Consider the following 9,779-nt stretch of genomic DNA (forward strand, 5'->3'; position numbering starts at 1 on the left):
GGGGTTGGGGACTCAGGAGGCAGGTGGAAGGGGGGCATTTGGGGAAGGTGGTGGTCTGAAAGGGGATGAGGACGTTTGAAGCATCCAGAATATTAACATTCTGAGTATGGGTTTGAACATATTCATAGAGTTGTGCAGCCATCGCCACTAATTTCAGAATGTTTTCATCACCCTTCCCGCCAGCCCTGGCAACCATTAACCCTTCTGTCTCTGCACATTTGCGTACAAACGGAATGATACAATATGCAGTCTCTGTGTCTACCTTCTTTCACTTAGCGAAATATTCTGCAGGTTCATCCATGTTGTGATATGTGTCGGTAGGTACTCTTTTTGATGCCTGAATAATCTATTACATGTGGGTTGTTTCTACTTTTTAAATATTGGGAATAATGTTGATATGAACATTCATATACAAGTTTTTATATGAACATAGGTTTTCATTTCTCATGGGTACATACCTAGGAGTGGAATTGCAAAGTCATGTGGTCAATAACTCTGTGTTTAACTTTCTGAGGAATGGCCGCGTTGTTTTCCACAGCAATTGCACCATTTCGCACTTGTACCAGCATGTGTGAGCTTCCCAATTTTCCCACATTCTGGCCAACACTATAATCATCTCATAATAATGGGTATGAAGTGGTATCTCCTTCTGGCAATCCAGTTTTTTTGGTGTCTGTATAAACATACACTGAGTTTCAAAATTTTGTTTCTCCTGTGTAAGTATGTTTAAGAATTGGGAAAATTTAAAGAGACCAGCAAAATCATCATTTATCTGAATGTCTTAGTCTTGACTTACCTTGAAAAGTATTTTGATCTAATTTATTAATACTATTCTTTAATTATTCCAGAGGCAGCAGTTGGGAACAGCTGTAGAATTGGAAATGGCCAAGATGCTTGAGGAAAATACAAATATCCTTAAATTTGGATATCAGTTTACACAGCAGGGACCCCGGACCAGGGCAGCTAATGCTATAACAAAAAACAATGACTTGGGTAAGACAGATGCATTTCAAATCAAATTTCTGAATTGTGTCATTAAGCTAATGTATTAGAGGGACTTTTTTTTCCAGTAAGTTTCAACACAGAATTTTGGGCCTTTGTTTTTAAAATCTGCACAGCCCTTTTTATATTGACTGAATTAGAGTTCAGTTTAAGCACAGTTGTAGTGATTACTGGGTTCGTGGGTGAAATTCTCCTGAAACAAACATTTCACAGCTTTAAGCTAACAGTTTTCTACTAGAAACATAAATGCATCCTGGAACAAAAATTTTGTTTTCAGTTACAAGTCACCTCTTGGAGCTATTAAAGATTTCAGCATTTCAGGAAACTTTTTTGCCCTTTTTATCAAACAGGCCTACATAGAAATTCATTTTTACATATAAAATATGGCTTATAGTTTCGATCCAAGTTTTTATAGCATGTGGCATATAAGTGTCTGCCGTCTTCACCGGCCTCCCGAACGTAGCCATTACTGGGCAGTTTGTCTTCTCGCTGCACACTCCTACTGAAAATACCGCTGAGGCTTGGGTTTCTGTTTGAAATAAGTTTTTCCAGCCAAGGCTGAATTAAAGAATATGATGCTTATAATTTTGTTTCTACATGTTTCTAATAATTGGCTCTTCTTTTAAGTTTAGTGTTTGTTATTGAAATATTTTTAAAGATATGTTTAGACAAGAATTAAAATAAGACTTCTTTTTTTTTATAATTTTTTTTTAAAGATTATTTATTTATTTATTTATTTGTCAGAGAGAGAGCGAGCGAGAGCGAGCACAGGCAGACAGAGTGGAAGGCAGAGGCAGAGGGAGAAGCAGGCTCCCTGCCGAGCAAGGAGCCCGATGTGGGACTCGATCCCAGGACGCTGGGATCATGACCTGAGCCGAAGGCAGCTGCTTAAAGAGAGTAACACTTCAAAGTGATGCAGTTCTTTTAAACTTCAGCCATATTTGTGTTTGCATTCTTTAAAGGTTTCTAAAGTAAAGAAGTTACAGCTTCCTTTTCTCAATCCAAATTACTGTGAAGAGTGTTAGTTCAAACCCTGTCTATCCCTTGATGACTTCGTTTCTCACGGAAGATTTTAGTCTCTTGCATTTTAGAAATTTGGTGTGTTTTCTCAGTGTAACTTGCAAAGTCATGCTAATTACATGGAGAATCAACAGCATACCAAAAGATGAGAGAACACTTGGAAAATACTTCCTGGGCTGCTTCATGTTGACACTGTGCTGCTGAGTGGGTGTCCACGGCCATGTGTAATAGAGGAGGTGGAGGCAGAGGCCACATGGAAGGTGTGGTCTGACGTGAAACCAAGTGAGAGAAAGCAAACAGCTTTGTGTGGGTAGCTCTGGAGACCCCCCACCTCATGCTCGCTCTTTCTGAGCCAAGCCAGAGTTTCAGGCATGAGATGAGAATAGGAACTTTCCTGGAGTGGGGAAGTACATGGATAAAACCTCACATTTGGGATCACGGTAGTTATTTATATGCTGAGGACAGCATGCAGTCTGTAAAAATGGACTCTCATTGCTGGCTGCTGCCTCCAGAGTAAACTTGCAGAAGTACTTGCTTCTGGAAGCTAACACAGCAGATAAAAAGGCAGTGCTGGTAGTAGGCACTAAAATTAGATGGGAAGAAACAGTTTCTTCGGATTTTTTGGCAGGAGCATTTGAGAGCCATTATTGACCATTGGATGCTTGATTAAAATGAACTTAAAAAAAAACCTGTATTTTTTATTCTTCTAGAGATTGGATGTGAGGTTAGAATTTATTTGCAATTGATCATAAAGTATTGAGAACTGCTATTAGTGGAGTGGGTTTTAGAAAGAAATTGCCAAAGAATTATTAATAGGTGGGACACCTGGGTCGTTGAGATCTATCTCGGTTGAGTATCTGCCTTCGGCTCAGGTCATGATCCCAGGGTCCTGGGATCGAGCCCCGCAGCAGGGAGCCTGCTTCTCTCTCTGCCTGCCGCTCCCTCTGCTTGTGCTGACAAATAAATAAAACCTTTTAAAAAATGAGTTCATAGGGCCAGATTTATGAGCCTCTCATCTAGCAGCTGAACCGAGAAACTGCTGGTAGCAAGTAGGCACTGAGTAAGGAAGAGTCCGGCCTCATTCTTGGCCCCGTCTTCTGCCGTGTGTGCTCCCAGCACCCTCTGCTCGTTTCCCAGACCTATGTTTTGGTCTTGGCACACAGGTCAAGGCGCCAAGCGTCAAGACCCTGTGCTCGTACCAGCAGTCTGGCATGTAGCTGCCAGAAAGACCTTAAAGATCAAAATTTGAAACATACACTCCCCAGGCATCTAGTTTTCTTCATTTTGCACGTGGGGCTATATCAGATCTTTAGTGTTGATTCTGATGTCTTACCTCTCATAGTTTTCCTGTTTGTTGAAATAATCCTACCTACTCCCATCTCTTCAGCTACAAAGTGTCCTCGCTGCGAGCAGCAGACAGGGTCCACAGTACACATGCAATATTTATGTGAACTCTGAGTTTCCTATTACTGTCCTCACGCCAGCTAACCACATCATTTCCAACCTTTTTGGTCTGCTCCCTTCTGTCACAGACCTCCTTTACATGTGTTACTTATGACATGCATTTTAATATCTGAAATGCTCTGCCAATAATATTAAAACCCTGCTGCAATTCAACATTCACTTGGAAAGAATCTACCCAAAAGGGTTAATTTGGTTTGTCTTTCAAGAAAGTATATCTGTATTTTTCAGAGATCTATATGTATGAATCCGGTTTGTATTTGAGTACTTAAGTCCCTGATTTTTTTCCCTTAATATTTCAGTAAACATGCACGACTTGCTTTTTGTTAACATGGACTAAAATTAGAGTCAGGGTTGTATTCAGCTAAGTAGAAGAACGCTCATGGGAGCTTGATACATCAGTTCTCCGAGGTTTTGCTTTCTAGCTAGCACCCATCCAATGGCTGGACAAACTTTTTTTGCACATCATTTGAATGTCTGCTTGAAGACCCTACCCTACCATCACCGAGTATGGCCTACTAGTTTGGGGTCACCCAGTCTGTGAAGTGGCCGAGGGCGCCTGAGACATAAGCACCTTTCTTTTGCTCCATCCACTAGACTAGTTCACTGATCACTTTGGTGGCCAGAGCTTATGTTCTCCAGATAGTATCTCACCACATTACTAGGGGCTGAGGCGTGCATCACTTTGTATTTTGTTGTTTTGTCAGAGCCCAGTTGGTTTTGTAGGAGACACTAGAAGGAAAATTTGGAGAACAGTAGCAAGTCACTTACCTTTAAAATGATAAAAATATTTTTGTTCTTTCACAAACTAAGGAAATGGGTTGTCAGAAGAGCATGCAAGTCGTTATTTTTAATACGTTCTAATCCCAGCTGAGTGTGACTTCAAAATTTAACATAGTGATTTATAAGTCATTGTCGTAACAGGTATCAGTTTTTTTAAAATAACAAATAAGACGGGCGCAGTGATGTGAAGGTGAACGTGGAGCCGTGCTGTAGACTTCCCTGCTCCCGTGGGAGCTCAGTGGAGCGGAGGACATGTGCTTCGCGTGCCCAAGCCCCTCAGTTCTCAACACATGGCAGTGATGAAGGATGTGAATTTATTTTAATGGCTTGTGAACAACAAATGGATATTTCATTTCTGTACAGCTCTAACTGGATCGTACAGAAGCTTGTTCCTTACAAGCAATTAACATTGTACAAAAGTAACCGGGATTTTTAACACACTTTCTTTTTTTCTCACAGTTCGCAAAAGACGAGTCGAAGGAGACCACCCCTAAGTCCACCAAGATCCAATCTTTGGGAGACTTGAAGAGGTCACTAGGAGCTTATGGTGGTGTCAGATGTAAAATTTTCCTGGGTAGAAGGGAAGAGACTGGAAATCTTTTTTTTTTCTTTTTTAAACTACATGTATCTTTTTTCTAGTTTATGTTGTTAACAGTTTCAAATTATAAAATCGATAGTAGGTGGTATTTTGTATTTTATAACATTTCTTCTTTCTGCTAAAATCAATTTTAATTTAGCTTAATTAAATGGACTGTGAGGAGTCATGAGTTAAAAAGTACAATTGTGAAAGAAGTTTAGGAAATCATTTATATAGAATACTATGAACGGTTTAAGGACCAATCTTTTTTAAATCATAAAGGGACCTAATAGAATTGCCTTTGCACCTGTTAGGTACAAGACCCTCATCAGAGCTTTCTTTCCTTATCCCATCGCATGGAGCCCTTTCCCTGTTTTAGAATACATGAACTTGACAAGAGTGTGCTTTCTGTTTCTATCAAGAAAGCAAAATGCCGGAATTTTAAACCGAGGACTCAAAACCTGGTCCTCTGTTCAGGAGTACAAGCCCATCTCTGGGAGAGACAAAGGGGCCTCCTGCCTCTTGCAGGTCACCACGCTTCCCTGATGGGTGTAAGCCAGCAACATCTAGACTTATTTAAACACAGTCACCAGCTTGGCCGGGTTACGTACTTTGTTTAAAAGTAGAGTGTGTCTAAATTCATTATAGTTTTTTATTTTAATTGGGCATAATTAAATTTTTGTGTAATTTAAAATGTTGTGAAAGCTCATAGTTATCTAAATAGGCAAGCTGTTTTCTGCTCTGTAAAAGACATAGAATCAGTTCTTGGTTATTTAAGAAAAAAGAAGGCTGTTTAATTAAACATGTGAAATCAAAGATGATAAAGGTGATGGAATTTGCGTCTGAGGCGCATGCAAAAAGGTCACTGAAACCGATGATTACTCTAAGGGAGCATCTGGCCTGAGCAGGCATCAGCTGTCGCACTGCATTGTGAGAAATTGTGCGTGCTCCGCAGGATTGCAGAGATGGTCATGCCTCACCTCGTGACGCTTGCTATGAACCAGTAAGGGAAACTGTCCTTCATAAAGCTAATGTTTATTATCTTTCATCGTATACTGTTTCGTCCACATTGTGTAAAAGGAATCTCTCATGAGAAGAGTTTCTTCCTACTGCCCATGGTCACAGCATTCAGATGATCACGTGAACAGTGTACTAGTGTACTCGTGTAGGCTGCCTCCTGCCCAGGCGGAGAGACGGGATTTGGACCTGGATTCCGGCTCTGTTTCAGGGCTGCCCCTGGAGCAGAAGACGGCAGAGCCATCCCAGCTACAAGAGACAGGCAGGAAGAAATCGGGAGTATCCTGACCAGCAGAATTCAGGCCTGGCTGGATCATTTACAGGGAATAAAGGGAAGAATCCCATTTAAGAGTGGGGGATAGGTCGGTTGATTCTTTAAAGAACGGTTTTTGAAATTGAGTTACAAAATGTCACCCGTTTGACTTGGGCTGGACGGTTTACTTTAATGAGCCAGGCAGCATCTTGTGTACTCGCTGATAAGCCTTCTCGACGGGTGAATGCTTCCCTCGTAAGAATTGGTTGTCTTTATTTTTTTCTGAGTCAGTATCCAGTGTTTCAGAGGGGCCAAAGATTGACTTTGCACTATTCCCTTTAAGTTAGAAACCACTGATACTCTTTTTTGAAGTTAGCAAGTATTTCTGTCTCTTCATATACAGCTTTGGAGATGTACTTGATTCTAGAGACTGCTCACCTGCCACAGGGTGAGGAGCGAGCACGCAGCAAGGGTCCCCACTACGCTAACAGCAAGGCCTCCTTGCTTGCACTGTCCTTAAGTTGGTGAATTGAGAAGTATGTTACCCCTTCTACCACATGTTGTTTAAATATAGGTTGGTGGGGCCCTACCCAGTATGTATAGTGTACTTATGGGTAATATCTTTTTCATTTATGACTTACCGAAGTATGAAGCAGTGTTTTGCTTGTACCATAACAGTTCGTTATAAAGTTAAAGAAAACATTTTTTCGTAATTATCTTTAAAGATGACCATTCATCCAATTGAATACAGAAAATCAAGAATTATAAGGGAGAAAACTGATGTTTACTTTGATCTTTAAGATTCTGGCACCTCTTAACCATTTAGTAACTTACAGTATTTCTACATAGCTTTAAAATGTTGTAATATGGGGCACGTGGGTGGCTCAGTGGGTTAAAGCCTCTGCCTTTGGCTCAGGTTATGATCCCAAGGTCCTGGGATCGAGCCCCACATCGGGCTCTCTGCTCAGCAGCGAGCCTGCTTCCCCCTCTCTTTGCCTACTTGTAATTTCTCTGTCAAATAAATAAATAAAATCTTTTTTAAAAATAAATAAATAAATGTTGCAATAGATTAGGGTTCTGAATAGTCTTAATTTTTAAATCAAAGATTTTGTAAGGCCTTAAAACATTCTGTAGGCTAACCAATTTAAACATATCTGGTTATCAAATCAAAGAATACTCTTTGCACTTTTAAATTGCTTTTTAAAAATCTTTTAATTTCCCATTTTGTACAATTTTACATTCATATTTTTCTGAAGTTGATTTTGCAAGTATGTCTATATGAAATTGTATGTATTGAAAAAAGCAATATTAATACTGATATTAAAATGCATTTTGGTGCTATAAACTTGTAGCTTAAATCTAGTAGAAGTCTTAAGTATACATAAAATACATTTCATAAGGGTGCCTGTCATTTAGAAGACCAGATAAACATTCTGTTTAAAAAAAAATAGCGGATTATTAGAGAGTTCAAGGAGAATTATCTCATTAAATTGCCAATTCCTGTTATTTGAATGGAGTACTCCACACACTCATTTTGTGCAGTAGGTGCACTCTGGAAAAGTTAATGTAAATAGAACTTTGTAAATTGTTTTTTTCTTTGACAGTATCTGATGTATTTTCACTGAAAAAGGGGATTCCATGGTATAATAAAAATTAGAAAAATGCTTTGATAAAATGTTAGTCATGTTCTGTTTTACATTTTATTTAATCCTTGCTGCCATTAAAGTAAGATGAGATTGATGAGGGGTCATGAAATCTGCTATTTGGGATTCTGTACTCGCAGGGCAACTCTCCCACGCCCTTACCTTTTGGTGTCAGGACGCACAGGCACCTCCCCGCAGACCGGAGGGTGATACGCTCTCCCGGCACCCCAGCAGCTGCCGTCCTCTGCGAGTTCAGTCTTGTCCCTTCGCCTGTTCATCACAGTGCCCCTTCACTCTTTTAAAACCATGTTTTTCTAATATTACTGATATAATTAACATATAACTGTAACATGATGTGACATATGTCTATATCGCAAAATATCTACCCCAAGTTTAGTTAACATCTGTCCCCTCACACAGTTAAAAACAATGATTTTTCCTGCGGTGAGAACTTTTAGGATCTACTCTCTCAGCAACTTTCCAGAGATCTGTAATACGGCATTGTTAACTGGGGTCACCATGCTGTCCTCAGGGTTTAGGGTTTGTTCATCAAGCTTCTAGCTCTGACCACCTCCACGGTGTCTTCCACACCCCACCCCTGCCTTGGACAACCACCAGGCTATTCTAGGCCTGAGGTCAGTGTTTTTAGATAATCAAATAAATGAGATCATACAGTATTTGTCTTTCTCTGGCTTAGTTCACTTAGTATAATGCCTTGACGGCCACTTCACTTGTGCATACTATTAGCTGAACACAAGGCTCCCACGGGAACCAAATACACAATGTACCAGAACCACTCCTGTTGCCCTTGGACAAGGGTTTGAGTTCTTGGATCTAACCATCTTCACTGTCAGCTCTGACAAGTCATCTTTCTAGATCATTCTCATCTTCACTGTCAGCTCTGACAAGTCATCTTTCTAGATCATTCTCACTGTAAGACCTGCTTACCAAAGAAATACTTCACTATTTTTAAATTCAGAAAATGTATTTATAAGCAGAGTTTATATTTTTACATCATTGTAATTTGGTCCTTCTATTCTGCATTAGAATTTAGCTCCATATGTCTTGTTACTCAAATATTACTGATATTAAATATACTGATAATTAAATAAAGCTTGATTCCTAACAGTGAAGTTTCTTTTGAAGACTATGTACTATAGGCATTTAGAACTTCCATCATACTGAAATAATTTCAATAAAGTTTATCAAAAATTCTATAGACTTGAACTTGAAATTTCCCATTAGTTCTTATGTTCTAAACTTTCTAACATAACCCTTCAGGGACAAGCTTATTTCCTGTAGTTATTCTATCCCAGTCTGTTACATTAAGCCATATAAAATTGTCAATACTTGACCATCTTTACACTTAAAAATAGTGATTTCCTATTGTTGAAATACCTTTGGTACCTGGTCTGGTCTGGCCCTAAAAGTGAATTGACAAAAGCAAAGAAACAAGAGTCTTACGGACCTCTCAGCCAATCCTACCAGTAAACTAAAGATGATTTTTACAGCAAAGCACTCTCTTACCAGTTACCAAATCCACCAAGCAAAAGAGAAAACCTATGAAATGTGTTTTAATGGGTTTGAGCAATCTTTTAGGGTAAGTGTCCGATAATTAAAGAATTTCAGAATTCTGAAATATAGGGGAATAAAGACCTTCCCACTGCATCTTTAATATTGGCTGGCCTCCCAGGGATGGCTGTTGGGCTCACTCTCTCCTGCATGTCTGGACGCCTGTCCTCTTTGGAAGTCAGGAGGCTCAGGCCCTTGTACCATCTGGCACCTTCAGCTCCTAGGAGTCTGAGTGGCCCTGGGGAGACAGTGTCCTCATGACCAACAGAGTTGCCCCTGCTCTTTTAGGGACCAAATGAGAGTGGCCAACCATATGTGGGTCCAATATCACCAAACGTCTTTTGTCCTTCAAATGTGAAGCTTTCCAGGGCGCCTGAGGGGCTCAGTCGGTTAAGCCTCTGCGTTTGACTCAGGTCATGATTCCGGGATCCTAGGATCGAGCCCCCAATCA

The 9,779-nt window shown here is 40.0% G+C and overlaps 1 protein-coding gene across 1 annotated transcript in view; it reads left to right on the forward strand.

Annotated features, from left to right (window-relative positions):
* The window catches only part of TMOD3 (tropomodulin 3), a 75,849-nt gene extending 70,906 nt beyond the window's left edge, over positions 1 to 4,943 (forward strand). The window contains exons 9-10 of the mRNA XM_032343730.1: positions 849 to 993; positions 4,726 to 4,943. Coding sequence (XP_032199621.1) covers positions 849 to 993; positions 4,726 to 4,760 — 180 coding nt within the window. The 3' untranslated portion in view covers positions 4,761 to 4,943. The remainder of the gene's footprint in view (positions 1 to 848; positions 994 to 4,725) is intronic.
* Positions 4,944 to 9,779: the final 4,836 nt, after the last annotated feature.

Source organism: Mustela erminea, chromosome 5, assembly GCF_009829155.1.
Source record: "Mustela erminea isolate mMusErm1 chromosome 5, mMusErm1.Pri, whole genome shotgun sequence".
Taxonomy (NCBI): Eukaryota; Metazoa; Chordata; class Mammalia; order Carnivora; family Mustelidae; genus Mustela; species Mustela erminea.